At 41.1% G+C, this 15,779-nt stretch overlaps 1 protein-coding gene across 3 annotated transcripts in view; it reads left to right on the forward strand.

Moving 5' to 3' along the window:
* The window catches only part of sh3rf1 (SH3 domain containing ring finger 1), a 192,868-nt gene that overhangs the window by 121,326 nt on the left and 55,763 nt on the right, over nucleotides 1–15,779 (forward strand). For all 3 annotated transcript variants that reach the window (XM_041187064.1, XM_041187065.1, XM_041187066.1), the window contains 3 exons: nucleotides 408–683; nucleotides 1,290–1,385; nucleotides 3,926–4,249. In XM_041187064.1, coding sequence (XP_041042998.1) covers nucleotides 408–683; nucleotides 1,290–1,385; nucleotides 3,926–4,249 — 696 coding nt within the window. The remainder of the gene's footprint in view (nucleotides 1–407; nucleotides 684–1,289; nucleotides 1,386–3,925; nucleotides 4,250–15,779) is intronic.

Genomic DNA, 15,779 nt, shown 5'->3' on the forward strand with positions numbered 1-15,779 from the left:
GAAAAGTTCAGAATGATGTAATGTGAAAGATTTGCATAAGTTGGGACTGAGGAATGCTGTTGGAACAGATTAAAAGCCCCAACAGGCATAACTGATGCCAATACAGGATACCTAAGATGTAAGAAAGAATATGCCTTTCACAAACATAGGAAATCCCAAAGTGCTTTACAGCCAATGAAGCACTTTTTGAATCGCAGGCACTGTTATAATGTCTCATTCCCTCGCATTGATAGGTGCAAATTTAGGGGGGAAAAAATCACCAAAGGCAGATGTTTGATGTGAGAAAATTTGCAGGTTCACCTTCAAAATGGTACTTCTGACTCTGTGAGAATTAAGTATGAACTGTTACATAATTTATGGTGATGGGGAATTAAATTTAATAAAATTGTACTTGTATTGTGTTGCAGGGTATACCTCAACTACCATGTGCCAAAGCATTGTATAACTATGAAGGAAAAGATCCCAGTGATCTCAAGTTCAACAAGGGTGACATCATTATCCTGCGACGACAAGTGGATGAAAATTGGTACCAAGGGGAAGTCAATGGTGTCCATGGTTTTTTCCCCACCAACTTTGTTCAGATTATTAAACCTTTACCTCAGCCTCCGCCACAGTGCAAAGCACTTTATGACTTTGAAGTGAAAGATAAGGAAGCGGATAAAGACTGCTTGCCATTTTCAAAGGTGAGAGCTTCCCTTTTTATTCATTCATGGGGTGCGAGTGTTACTGGCAAGGCTGGCATTTATTGCCCATCCATAATTGCCCCATAGAAAATGGTGGTGCACTTTTTCTACTTAGCTTAAATGGTATCACTCCTTGCCCAAGCTATTCCATGATCTATCACAATGCAACTTTCAAAATATTTGAGGAGTGGTTTTCCTTTGGTAGTCATAAAATACCAGATTCCTGCCCTGTGCATTTTGTGAGAAGCTTTGCGTTCTTTGTACTATTTGCACCAAACTGTAAAATCTGAGGGTTGTTTCAGTAATGCAGACTTGCCTGTGCTATAATACGGATCAGGAAAGGATTTTGTAATGTCAGATCAGTGCCAACTCTTCTGGTTTTGTTTTATTATAAACCTCTGAGTGGTGACTCATCCCATTTCACATGAGGAATCATTAAAATCAGCCATTGGTCTGTAACCAAAATCACCTACCACTTACCAAACTGCAGTTAATTATTGGACGTACAGCTGCCAAACCCTAGCTCTCTCTACTGAGATAGACTTTGTTTACTTTGTTAAATAGAATTACTGGTTTCTCAGGTAACTCGTTTATGTTTCACTTCAGGATGATATCTTGATAGTGATACGGCGAGTGGATGAAAACTGGGCTGAAGGAATGTTGGGAGACAAGATAGGAATATTCCCAATTTCGTACGTTGAGGTAAGTAATTACTTTAAGGTGGGATCTATATGTATCTATCTGATGAAAGTTCTGATGAAAGGTCATCAACCTGAAATGTTAACTCTGTTTCTCTCCACAGATGCTACCTGACCTGAATATTTTCAGCATTTTCTGTTTTTATTTCAGAGTTGCGGCATCTGCAGTATTTTGATTTTGTATATGTGCAAATGTTCTGTTAACACTGTATTTTCAATAAGTTTTTATTGTAAAGCATGGTGGATTTACTTTTGGGAAGGTCACTGACACACTTGTGATATGCTGTTCGCCCAAGTTTCCTAGTGAAAGTACCACTTAGTGTTGCTATGTAGAATATATATTGCAGGGAAGTCTTGTATTTGTTATACAGTACAGTGGAGAACAGTTTTACAACTACATTGTAACTTCTCCAGTGCAGAAATCTAATGTTGAAAATACCAGTTGTCCAGAAATATTTTGAGTAGAATCATCTGTTCTCTTGACATCATCTGCATCATTTGAATATAGTACTTTGGGAGCAGAAACATGGAAGATACAGTATTTGGATAAGAAAACATTTTTATTATAGCTTTATAATGTTTTAATCACCGTTTTATGTTTCAAGTAAATATTTATGTCTACGGTGTTTTCTGTTTCTCACAATTGTTAGGCATTCTAATGTCATTCTATAATCCAGAAATCCAAATTCCACAAATGGCTTGGTCCCAAGCATTCTGGATTGGAGAGGTTACAGTGTATTTGCAATCAATGCAATCATGTTATTACAACAGAAGATGGAAATTTCCAGTCAGTGGTTAATACACTTCATGTGGGACAGCTGAGTTGAGCTTGTGGTCATGTTTTTTATGCTTAGATATTGGTGGGTGACTTTATTCATATTATTCCTGTTTGTCTGACCACAGTCACGACAACAGTAGAAGTAGGGCAGGCAAGTGTTTATTAAATTCAATTTTATTCACTATTGTACAGTGCTTACTAACCTCTCTCTTTTAGGTCATTAAAACATTGTTTTATATATTTCTATATATAACCAAATGCACCTCCAACTGTGAATTATTTAGCATCGTGGGCTTTTGACAATTGAATTGGGCAACGATTCCTGTTGTCCATATGTTTATGTAATGATTCACCTTTGATCTTTGAGCCACGGTCTTCTGTAGCTCTCATTACAAAATCACTTCTTTTTGCTGCTATGCCTTCAAAAACCTCCTTTAATTGCTAATGTGGGTATCACTCTCATCTGAGTCACAATTCAAGTCCTATTATGAATTTGAGCACTTGAATGTTTTATTGTTGGAGGTGTTGTTTTTCAACAGTCAGCCTTGGCTTATGGTGGTGCTCTTGCCTCTGAGTCAGAATGTTATAGGTTCATGTCTCACTCCAGAGACTTTAGCACAAAAGCTGGTAATGCTCCATGGAGACACGGAAGAAGGGCTGCACTGCCTCCGCTACAGTAAGAAATTAAACCAAGGTCACGTCTGCTCTCTCAGGTGAACAGAAAAGATCTATGGTACTATTTTAATGTGAGAAGTGGACTTTTCTCTGGTGTCTTGACCAGCATCACAAAAAAAATCTGGTCATTATCACATTGTTGTTTGTGGGAGCTTATATCATAAGGTCATGAGAAAAAGGAGTAGAAGGAGGCCATTTGGCCCATCAAGCCTGCTCCATCCTTTTTCTTCATTCTTTCATGTGCTCTGGGCCTTGCTGACAAGGCCAGAATTTGTTGCCCATCCCTAATTGAAGAGGTGACCAGGGCCTTTGGATCACTAGCCCAGTGACGTTACCACAGTGCCACCATCTCCTCCAGATTTGATATGATCATGGCTGATTTGATTTTGGCCTTAACTCTACCATGGACCCGTCCTCTGCAGGCAAAAGGAACATGTCCAGGCAATGTGCCTTTTTTGAATGAAACAAAAGACTGTGGGGCAGTGGTTCCCAGGTGCATTCTCTATGGCAGCACCTTGTCCAATCAGAGTCCCAATCAGAGTCCCAATCAGCACCCTTTTCTTGTGTAGTATAAATTGTTGCTCCCTTTGAAGTTTGGCATTCTTGCACCTGTCCTGATGAGTGCAAGACCAAAGGCTTTGACATCAAGTTTCTTTTTCCAACAATGCTCAAGTTCTGTACTACCAAGCGACTAATTATGTATTTCTGTATATTTTATTTGATTCCCACTGCTAATTTATGCTCCAGCCAGTAAACCCATTCTGCTTATTAGTTCACAGTCCTTACTGTTAATTTGATTAACACTGAATAGTGCTAATCAAATTCTATAATTATCATGCTGTGCAAAGCTGCAAACATGCTAATAGCACCAACCTCCAGTTTGTTCAGAGTAATGTTTTTAGTGATGAAATAAATGTAAACGGCAAAGATAATGTTTCAAGATTTAATTTGGACTGCATTCAAAATTGAAATTTGAGTCTACTGATGCAGCAGCAGCAGCACTGAATACCAGCCATTTGGATAAGTATTGGTTTAGCACAGACAGCAATAATTTCTGTGGTTTGAGGATTTTTTTTTTCATATATTTCCAGTTTAACTCAACAGCCAAACAGCTAATACAGATCGATAAACCTCCAACCTCCACTTCTGGAAGTGGTGATTCAGGCGAAGGAAGCAGCAATACCTCAGGGGCTGCGCACAACAATTCTGCCCAGAAACCTGGAGACGTCACGAAAAAGAACACCAAAAAGCGCCACTCGTTCACCTCGCTAACTATGTCCAACAAAGCGTCTCAGTCATCTCAAAACCGACACTCTATGGAGATCAGCCCTCCTGTCCTGATAAGCTCCAGTAACCCAACAGCCGCAGCTCGCATCAGTGAATTGGGTGGACTCTCCTGCAGCGCTCCTTCTCAGGTAACTTGCCTGGTAGTTGTGGCTACTCATTTGTTCTGAAAGGCTCTGTTGTGACCTTAAATGTAAGAAATATTATCTTCAAAAGGGAATTGAATATTCACTTACACACAAACATATCATTTAGAAGCAGGAGTAGGCCAATTAGCCCCTCATGTCTACTCTGCCATTCAGTAAGATCGTGGCTGATCTGGTTGTAATCTCAACTCTACATTCCTACCTATCCCTGATAACCTTTCACTCCCTTGCCTATCAAAAATCTATCAAGCTCTGCCTCAAAAATATTGAAGACTCTGTTTCCACTGCCTTTTGAGGAAGAGAATTCCCAAGACTCAACCCTCTGACAGAAGAAAAATTCTCATCTCTATCTTAAACGGACAACTCATTATTTTAAAATAGTGATCCTTCATTCTAGATTCTCCCACAAGAGGAAACATCCTTTCCACATCCACTCTGTCAAGACCCCTCAGAATCTTATATGTTTCAATCATGTCACTTCCTACTCTTCTAAACTCCAGTGGATACAAGCCTAGCCTGTCCTACCTTCCCTCATAAGACAACCCGTCCATTCTAGGTATTAGCGTAGTAAGTCTTTTCTGAATTGCTTCCAGTGCACTACTGATCTCCTTATTTAAGGAAAAATGTAAAAGTACACAGTACTCCAGATGCGGTCTCACCAAAGCTCCATATAACTGAAGCATAACCCCTCAACTTTTGCATTCAATTCCCTTTGCAATAAATTATAACACTCTGTTAGCTTTCCTAATTACTTGTAGTACCTGCATACTAATATTTTATGACTCTTGTATTAGGACACCCAGATCCCTCTGCATCTCAGAGCTCTGCAATCTTTCACCATTTAGGTAATATGCTTTCTTATTTGTCCTGCCAAAACGGACAATTTTTCATTTTCCCACATTATACTCCTATTTGCCAGATCTTTGCCCACTCACTTAACTAGCTATAACCCTTTGTAGCCTCCTTATGTCCTCTTCACAACTTATCTTTGTATCATCATCAAATTTAGCAACCATACCTTCAGTCCCTTCATCCAAATCATTTATATAAGTTAAGGCCCCAGCACTGATCCCTGTGGCACGCCACAAGTTACATCTTGCCTACCAGAAAATTACCCATTTATCCCTACTGTTTCCTGTTATCTGACCAACCTTCCATCCATGCCTACACCATGAGCTTTTATTTTCTGCAATATGTCATATTTTTGATATGTCACCATATCAAATATCTTCTGGAAATCAAAGTACAGCACATCCGCTGATTCCCCTTTATCCACAGCACATGTTACTTCAAAGAACTCCAATAAATTGGTTAAACACGATTCCCCTTTCACAAAACCATGTTGACTCTGCCTGATTACCTTGATTTTATCTAATTGCCCTGCCAAAATGTCACCAGTAATAGCTTCTAACATTTTCCCTGTGACAGATGTTAAGCTAACTGGCCTTAGTTTCCTGCTTTCTGTCTCCCTTCCTTTTTGAATAGAGTTACATTCACTATTTTCCAATCCAATGAAACCTTCCCCAAATCTGGTGAATTTTGGAAAATTAAAACCAATGCATCAGCTATCCCACTAGCTGCTTCTTTTAAGACCTCAGGATGAAGTCCACCAGGACCTAGGGACTTGTCAGCCCACCAATCTAACAATTTGTTCAGTACCACTTTCCTGGTGATTGTAACTTTCTTGAGTTCCTCACTCCCTTCCATTTCCTGATTTACAGCCACTTCTGGGATGTTACTCATATCCTCTATAGTGAGGACCAATGCAAATACCTGTTCAATTTTTCTGCCATCTCTTTATTTTTCATTATTAGTTCCTCAAACTCACTTTCTATAAGACCAACATTCACTTTTTTAAACTCATCTTTTTAAATATTTATAGAAACCCTTACAACCTGTCTTTATATTTTTAACAAGCTTTTACTTCTAATTTTTCCCTCCTTATTAATATTTTAGTTATTATTTGCTGTTTTTTTAAATTTTCTGTCCAACATTATCACCTGCCATCCATGCTTTTTCTTTAAGTTTGATACAATCTTCAACTTTATTGGTTAACCACAGATGGTGGGTCCTGCCCTTGGAATTTTCTCATTGGAATGTGTCCTGTGTATTCTGAAATATCCCTTTAAATGTATGCCACTGCACCTCTATTGACTATCACTTAACCTGATTTGCCAGTTCACTTTAGCTAGCTCTGCTTTCATGCCCTCATAATTGCCCTTATTTAAGTTAAAATACTCATCTTAGACCCACTTTGCTCTCCCTCAACCTGAATGTAAAATAGAAATCACATCATGATCACCGTTATCTAGGAGTACCTTCACTGTGAGGTCATTAATTAATCCTATCCCATTACACAATACCAGGTCTGGTATAGCTCTGGTTGGCATCAAAACATGCTGCTCTAAGAAACTATCCTGAAAACATTCTATGAATTCCTCATCTAGGCTACTTTTGATCATCTGATTTTTCCAGTCTATATGTAAATTAAAATCCACCACGATTATCACCATACCTTTCTGACGAACTCCCATTATTCCCTCCTTTATGCCCTGTCCTATCGTTTTTTTTTTTACTGTTAGTGGGCCTGCACATCACTCTCACAGGTATCTTTATCACTTTCCATCTCTACCCAAACCTCTTCTACATCCTGGTTTCCTGAACTTAAAATGATCCCTTTCTGCTGTGCTAATACCATCCTTAATTTAGAGAGCCTCCCCCCCCCGCCCACCTTTTCCCTGCTTCCTGTCCTTCCTAAATGTCATGTACCCTTCAATATGCAGGTCCCAATCCATGTCATCTTGCAGTCATGTCTCTGTATTGGCTATCGGATTGTACTTATTTATTTCTATTTGTGCTCTCAGTACACATTTTGTTTTGAATGCTACGTGCGTTTAGATACAGAGCCTCTTGCTTTATTCTTTTATTATTTTTGTTAACTCTAGCATTATCTGCTGATTTATTCTTAGATTTGTATTCTGAGTCCCTTCCTATCTTGGTCTGTTTATCATTTCCCACACTAATACCTTTCTCTCTTGCCTTGTCTCTATTCTTTGATTTAACACTTCTCAAATTTGATCCCTTGCCCCTTGTGTTTAATTTAAAGCCCTCTCTACCTCCCTAGTTATGTGGCTCACTAGAACACTAGCCCCAGCATGGTTCGGGTATAGGCCGTCCCAACAGTATGGCCCCAACTTTCCCCAGTACTAGTGCCAGTGCCCAGGAACTGGAACCCACTTCTCCCACACCAGACTGAGCCATACATTCACTTCTCTAATTTTATTTACCCTATGCCAGTTTGCACGTGGCTCAGGTAATAATCCAGAGGTTATTACTTTAGGGGTTCTGCTTTTTAATTTAGTGCCTAACTCCTCATACTGGCTATGCAGAACCTCTTTCCTATTTCTATCTGTGTCGTTGATACCTTCATGGACCATGATGATTGGATCCTCCCCCCTCTTACTGCAAGTTCCTCTCCAGTCCTGAGCAAATGTCTCGAACCGTGGCACCAGGCAGGCAACACAGGTGTCTGGAGTCTTGTTCTTTGCTGCAGAGAATATTGTCAATTCCCCTCATTATACTGTCCCTACTACCACAACATTCCTTTTTGCTTCTCCCATTTGAATGGCTTCCTGTACCATGATGCCATGGCCAGTCAGCTCATCCACTCTCATCGAAACAAGCTGAAAGAACCTCAAACCTGTTGGACAATTGCAAAGGCTTATACTCCTGCACCTCTCTCCTCTGTGTCCCCTTATCTGCCACGCTCGCAGTCACACCCTCCTGTCCCTGACCACTGACCAAATCAGAAGATCCTATCCTAAACGGTGTGACTGACACTTGGTACAAAATGTCCAGGTAACTTTCCCTCACCCTGATGCATTGCAGGATCTGCAGATCAGCCTCCAGCTCAATCTCTGAGTTAATGCTCCTCAAACTGCAAACACTCACTGCAGACATATATATGAATGTACGAAATAGCAGCAGAAGTAGGCCATTCAGCCCCTCAAACTTGTTCTGCCATTCAATAAGATCATGGCTAATCTGTTTGTGTTTTAAATTCCACATCCCCATTTACCCCCAATAACCTTTGATTCCCTTGCCTAACAAGATTCTATCTACCTCTGTCTTAAAAATATTTAATGACTCCACCGCCACCGCCTTCCAAGGCAGAGTTCCAAAGTCGCACAACCCTCCGAGAGAAAAAAAAATTCTCCTCACCTCTCTTCTAAAAGGGCAACTCCTAACTTTAAAACAGTGCCTCCTAGTTCTGGATTCACCCACAAGAGGAATTATATACCATTCAGGATCTTGTATACTTCAGTCAAGTCACCCCTCACTCTCCTAAACTCCAGTGGAAACAAGCCCTTTCCTCATAAGATAGCTCATTCATTCCAGGTGTCAATGTAGTAAACCTCCTCTGAACCACCTCCAGTGCATTTATATCCTTCCTTAAATAAGGACACCAAAACCGCACACCAAAGCCCTGTATAACTGATGTATAACACCCTTACTTTTATGTTCACTTCCTTATTCACAGTGGCAACCAGGAGTCCCACATGCTGCAGCCATGATATAGCATCCGTCCTGCCATCCTTAATGTGTTTTAATTAACTACTTAATTATTTTATTTAGCTAATTACCTTAACCACTTACCAGATACTCAAGTTAGTTTCTACCTCTGTAGCCGAGTAAGAACCAATTCCTACAGGGTAAGAAAGTTAGAAAAAGCAAAGGAGCATCTTCTTCACCTAACACCCTCACTCATCCAACTCCCCACATTCTTGTTGAAAGTCACACTCAGTGCTGAGGTATACTGAGAGACTTGTATTTATATGCTCTGAAACTAAAGAGTTAGCTCAGCCCCACATACTGAAAAACTAGTTTAAGCTAGTTTCCTTAATTAACTAACTTCAGCTGCACTCCAGTGGAGAGCTTGCATATCCCTGCTTAAGCCTGGATGAAATTTAGAATTTAAACAGTAAATTTCAAAATGATGTTAAATACAAACAAAATTAGATTTTTAGAAAGAGATTAGGATTCCCTCACTCATCCAACTCCCAGCACTCTTGTTCAATGTTGCATTCCAGCACTAAGTCACACTGAGAGGCATGTATTTATATGCTCTGAAACTGAAGAGTTAGCTCAGCTCTGGCTGCTTCATTATTGAAGGAGCTGTGAAAAGAGCTGTACACTGGTCATCAGCGAGCAGCCCTGCTTTCTGACTTTTTATAAAGAGGGGAAGTCATTGATAAAGAAGTTGAAGATGTTTGAGCTGAAGACACTTCCTTGAAAAACGAAGTATCTGTGCCTTTGGCTGCGAAGCTTGGCCTCTTTGTCAGCCACAGCCATCTTCCTTGGTGTCATATTAGACCCTAGCGGGATCTCTTTCGACTGGCCAATGTCCTTTATTTTGCTGGCTCTCTTTGTTGCATGTGAGATGTTGCTCTGTTGTTTGTATAGCTACCACTCAGGTATGCATTCAGCTTTTATATTTGCATCCAAACCAAGGCTGTGTTGAGATATGCAGCATGTGGTTCTGGCGGAACCCCAAATTGAACATTGGTGCACGGGTGTTGCTTGATAATCTTTTAAAATCTTTTAAAACGGGTGTTGCTTGATGGTGCTGTTGTTGACTCATTGCATTTTATTAATGATGATTGAGAAAGGCTGAGGAAGCCATGATTGGCTTGTTTACATTATTCTGCTTCTTGCCAATAGGGAAACTAGTCAGTTCTTCCACATTGTTTATCAGCTGCCAGTGTCATAGCTGCACTGGGCAGCTTGACTAAGGGAGCACTGCAGTTGGAATATTGTTGGAGGCTTTGTATAGTCAATTGCTCTTTAATATCACTTGAAGTGAACTGAATTAACTAGACATATCTGCGGATGGGGCCTTGGGAGAAGGCCAAGTAGGATCATGCACTTCGCACTTTTCTCGGAAGACGCTTTGGAGTGGCTTTGAATTGTCAGGAACAGTCTTTCTGTTTCTCTCTCTCATTAGCATATGCTCATTAACTTTTCCAGGGCGCCAAACAAAACTTTTCTCTATTTTTAATGTTCAATAATTTAGATACTTGATTGATGTCCGTGGACCGTATTCAACATTGGAGCAGTTTATGAGACAATTGGGTGCTGCAATAAGGCCATTGATACAAGATTAAATGCAAGAGATTTTTGGTTATTCATTATCAGGACAGGCATCACTGGCAATGTTAGCATTTATCGCTCATCCTTCATTACCCTGAGCAGATGGTGGTGAACTGCTTGTATGTAGTGTTTTTTATAGAACTGAATGGCTTGCTATCGGTAAGGATATCAGGATTTCCTGTGGATGGGCAATAATTGCGGGCATAGCCAGCGACGCCCACATCTCACAAATGAATTAAAAAAGCACTAGTGAATCATTTGAGTTTTTACAACAATCTGGCATGAGAAATTTCTTTACACAGTTAGTTGTAAAGCTATAAAATTCACTTCCAGGGTTAGTGATTGAGGCAGAAACATTCAAGATTAGTTTGGGTAGATGGATGAAGAAAAGGGACATAAAAGATATGGAATCCAAGTCGTTTATTTTGATTTTTGAAAATTTTTTCTGGTATGTCAGTGTAATTGCCAATCTCTAGTTGCCCTTGAGAAGGTGGTGGTGAGCTGCCTTCTTGAACCACTGCAGCCTATGTGTTGTTGGTGCATCCACAGTGCTGTTAGGGAGGGAGTTCCAGGATTTTGACCCAGCGACAGTGAAGGAACGGCGATATAGTTCCAAGTCAGCATGGTGAGGGACTTGGAAGGGAACTTTCAGGTGATGGTGTTCCCATGCATCTGCTGCCCTTGTTCATCTAGGCGGACGGAACTGTTTGCTCTTATGTACAGAGGGTAATTGCCGACATGATTAGTTGGGCTGAATGGCCTATTTTTGTGTTTTAACTACTTTATCCATTTCTATGATGAGGCTCTCTCTGTGTTAACTGTGGAATAGCAATTGACAAAGTAAATGGAATGATGAGCCAAAGAACCAGATGCGCAGAGGACAATATTGGAAAATCAAGCTTAAGCTGCACAATCCTTCAATCAGAACGCCCCTAGAGTATACAAAAACAAAAATAGCTGGAAAAACTCAGCAGGTCTGACAGCATCTGTGGAGAGGCAGACAGGGTTAACGTTTTGAGTCCGTATGACTCTTCATCAGAATGAGTTCTGATGACGAGTCATACCCACTCGAAATGTTAACTCTGTCTTCCTCTCCACAGATGCTGTCAGACCTGCTGAGTTTTTCCAGCTGTTTTTGTTTCAGATTTCCAGCATCCGCAGTATTTTGCTTTTATCACCCCTAGAGTATAGTCCATCTTTGCTCACCAAAACACAAGGGGGATATTCAAGCCTAGAAGGCAGTGCAGAGAAGAACCATGAAACAGATCTCAAGCATCAGACGATGGAGTAATGCTGAAATCCCAAAGGAACTGGGGCTTTTCAGACTTGGAAGTTGGTGACTTTGAAGTGACTTTTGTTGAGGTTTTTTAAAATTGTAAATCAAATAGAAAAGATAAATCTCTAACTGCACCATACTTCAAACCGGTAGGCCAGGAACACAGATTCACATTGCTGAAAGTCAAAATTAGGACAAATGCCAGCGCACAGATTGATCCTCTTGGGCGACTAGTGAAGAGAAACTTTTCTAAGAAGTAGCTGAGTGTTGTGATGAGAGAACTGCAGGCTTTCTGGATGGAACATCTAAGTATGGTCTTCCTCTCCCAAATCTTATCTTTTGATCTTTCCAAGAATATTAAAATGATTTTGTGGAACCAATATAAGTCTTTAGGATATTAATAATTAGACTACAAAGGATTTTCGACGAAGGGAGCTACAGGTGCAGAATAGCCTGTGATGAAAGCTTTCTTCAGGGGTAGCATTTAATTAGATATGCATAGAATAAAAGGTAGCTTGAACAAACAAATTAGAATGAAACTGGTTCTTGAAAAGCTGTTTCAGCACAGCTGTGGCACTGGCATCTACCTGACAATGTGGAAAATAGCCCAGGTATGTCTTGTTCAGAAGAAGCAGTTCAAATTTAATCTAGCCAATTATTGCCCCATCATTGCTCTATCATTAGAGAGGTAGTTACTGAGCAATAACCTGGTCACTGATGCTCAGTTTAGGTTCCGCCAGGGCCGCTCGGCTCCAAACCTCATTGTAGTCTTGATCCAAGCATTGACAAGAGCTGAATTCCAGGGTTGAGGTGAGAATGACTGCTCTTGACTTCAAGGCGGTATTTGACTGAACGTGGCATCAAGAAACCCTAGCAAAATTGAAGTCAATGGGATTCGAGGGGGGAAAACACTCCACTGGTTGGTGTCATACCTAGCACAAAAGAAGTTGGTGGTAGTTGTCGGAGGCCAATCATCTCAGCCCCAGGACATCGCGGCAGGAGTTCTTCAGGGTAGTGTCCTAGGCCCGACCATCTTCAGCTGCTTCATCAATGACCTTCCCTCCATCATAAGGTCAGAAGAGGGGCTAAATTTGCTGATAATTGCACAATGTTCAATGCCATTTGCAATTCCTCAGGTGCTGAAGAAATCTGTGCCCACATGCAGCGAGACCTGGACAACATTCAGGTTTGGGCTGGTAAGTGGCAAGTAACATTCGTGCTACACGAGTGCCAGGCAAATACCATTTTCAGCAAGAGAGATTGTAACCATCTCCCCTTGGCTTCCAATGACATTACCATCGCTGAATACCCCACCATCAACTTCCTGGGGGGTTACCTTTGACCAGAAACTGAACTGGACCAGCCATGTAAATATGCTACAAGAGCAGATCAGACACAGGGAATTCTGTACAAAAACTCAAGTTCTGTCGAAGGGTCATGAGGACTCGAAACGTCAACTCTTTTCTTCTCCGCCGATGCTGCCAGACCTGCTGAGTTTTTCCAGGTAATTCTGTTTTTGTTTTGGATTTCCACCATCCGCAGTTTTTTTGTTTTTATCACAGGGAATTCTGTGGTGAGTAACCCACTTCCTCACTCCCCAAAATCTGTCCGCCATCTACATGGCACAATTCAGGAGTGTGATGGAATAGTCACCACTTGGCCTGGATTAATGCAGCCCCAATAATACTCAAGAAGTTCAACAACTTTCAGGCAAAGCAGCCATTTGATCAGCAACCCATTCATCCCTCAAAAATTCTCTCCCTCTACTGTTGCTGCACAGTGGCAGCAGTGTGTACAATCTACAAGTTGTACTGCCACAACTCAAAAAGTGTCCTTTGACAGCACCTTCCAAACCTGACCTCTACCAACTAAAGAACAAGGGCAGCAGACGCATGGGAACACCGCCACCTGCAAGTTCCCCTCCAAGCCACTCACCATCCTGGCTTGGAAATATATTGCTATCCCTTCATTTTCGCTGGGTCAAAATCCTGAAACTCCCTCCCTAACAGCACTATAGGTATACCTAGATCACATGGACTGCAGAGGTTCAAGAAGGCAGTTCACCACCACCTTCTCAAAGCCACTTAAGAATGGGCAATAAATGCTGACCTTCCCAGGGATGTTCGCACCCCATGAACAAATTGGAAAAAAAAGAGCAACTCTTATGTTCTTGGCAATGAAAACAGGAACCCCGATAATGTGTAATGAGCATGGTTTGTTTTTCTACTGGCTTATGTAATCTTACAGTCGCACATTTGAGGCTGATTCTAGATGGATGTTTAGTGAATGTTGAACAGCAGGTTCAAATGTTGAAATGGTCACCGTACCTCAGAGATGTTTGATAAGAGCACACCGAGCCAAACCCAGGGGCAGGATCTTTAGGTCGGCGAGCATAGCGCTTCTTGGCGCACGTCACGCTGGGCGGGCCTTAATTGGTCCGCTCATGTAAAATGGCGGCGCGCCCCCAATCAGGGGCGCCGATCGGAGACGCGCCTGTTCACGCCCACTCCTGCACTTCCACCCCCAACAGGGGGGAGTATTTTTCCCCAGATGTTCTTTTGCGCCTCCATTGGTGGCTATGTTTTCAGCTGCAGACCCTGAGCTCTGGAATTCCCTTCCTAATCCTCTCATTTTCTACCCCTCTCCTTTAAGACGCCCCTTAAAACCCACCTATTTGATTAAGCTTCTGGTCGCCAGCCTTAATATCTCCTTATGTGGCTTGGTGTCAAACTTTGTTTAATTACACCTGTGAAATGCCATGGAATGTTTTCCAATGTTAAAAGGACTATATAATGCAAGTTTTGTTGCCTTAATGATTGTGAGTCAATACAAAAATGCTTCTAGGCCCTGAGGTTTAATAATTATGATATCAAAAAAAATCTACTTCCCCTGATAGTTTTCAGATGTTTTAAATAGAATTGCATAAAATGTACAACATAGAAACTAGGTCAAAGTCCATCTGATCCTTGCTGGTGGGGCCAGCATTTCTTGCCCATCCCTAGTTGCCCTTGAGAAGGTGGTGGTGAGCTGCCTTCTTGAACCGCTGCAGTCCATGCGGTTTAGGTACACCCACAATGCTCTTAGGGAGGGAGTTCCAGGATTTTGACCCAGTGACAGTGAAGCAACAGCGATACATTTCCAAGACGGGATGGTGAGTGACTTTGGGGGGAACTTCCAGGTGGTGGCGTTCCCATCTATCTGCTGCCCTTGTCCTTTTAGATGGTACTGGTCATGACCAGTGTCCCCTAGCTTTGGTCTTCCGAAGAAGCTTTATTAAGGAACTTATTGATATTTCCCATTTTATTTAATATAGGCATAGCATTACCATAATAGGTATACAACAGGCACTTGAGTAGAGGTAATCCAGCTAATTAAAATGCCCTACATATGGTAAAATTTAAGTAAAAGGTTAAGATGAAGTTTTAAAATTGAGGGTTTCAGCACATGTATGCACCAGGTTTCATGAAGAGAAATTGCTGGTTTTATAATCAACAAAGTGAATTGTCACATTTCAATATGCACTTTTGGATTTGCCGGTTTGATTTGCATCACCATTGGATTCTCCCAAGTTTCCAGCCTTTAGGGACTGTGGTTTTTGAGTTCTTGAATGTGGAAACGTTTGTGCCAATTCCTTCCATTCCAAATGTTGATCTTTGGTTCCAAGGACAGAGAAAAGTCTGAATTGTAGCTTTCTTTTCATTTATCATAAACTTGGTACATTTGGACTTTGCAACACTACAACCTCACAAAAATTGGAATTACTTGGTGTGGAAGAAAGGGAGCATTGTTGCCCAAAACTTTGTCATATTAGGGCTGAAATGATGCTCTGTAATTTCCACTTTATTCTCCCGGTGGTCTGTATATTAATTCTAGCTTACCTGGTGGTTAAAAAATGTAGATTCAAAGAAATGTTTGGATCAGTTAAGGTGTCACTGTTTTCAAAGTTCCAGCAAGTGTAGTAACCTTCCGTTAAGTGTAAGTATGAAACCCACTTAACTCTAGGATTGCAACTTTAGCCACCAGGTCAAAAGCTTGAGTTCTGGCATGGATTAATGTTGAAATCATCTGCATTCAGGTGAGATCTACTGA

The sequence above is a fragment of the Carcharodon carcharias genome, chromosome 4 (assembly GCF_017639515.1).
Source record: "Carcharodon carcharias isolate sCarCar2 chromosome 4, sCarCar2.pri, whole genome shotgun sequence".
In the NCBI taxonomy this organism is placed as follows: Eukaryota; Metazoa; Chordata; class Chondrichthyes; order Lamniformes; family Lamnidae; genus Carcharodon; species Carcharodon carcharias.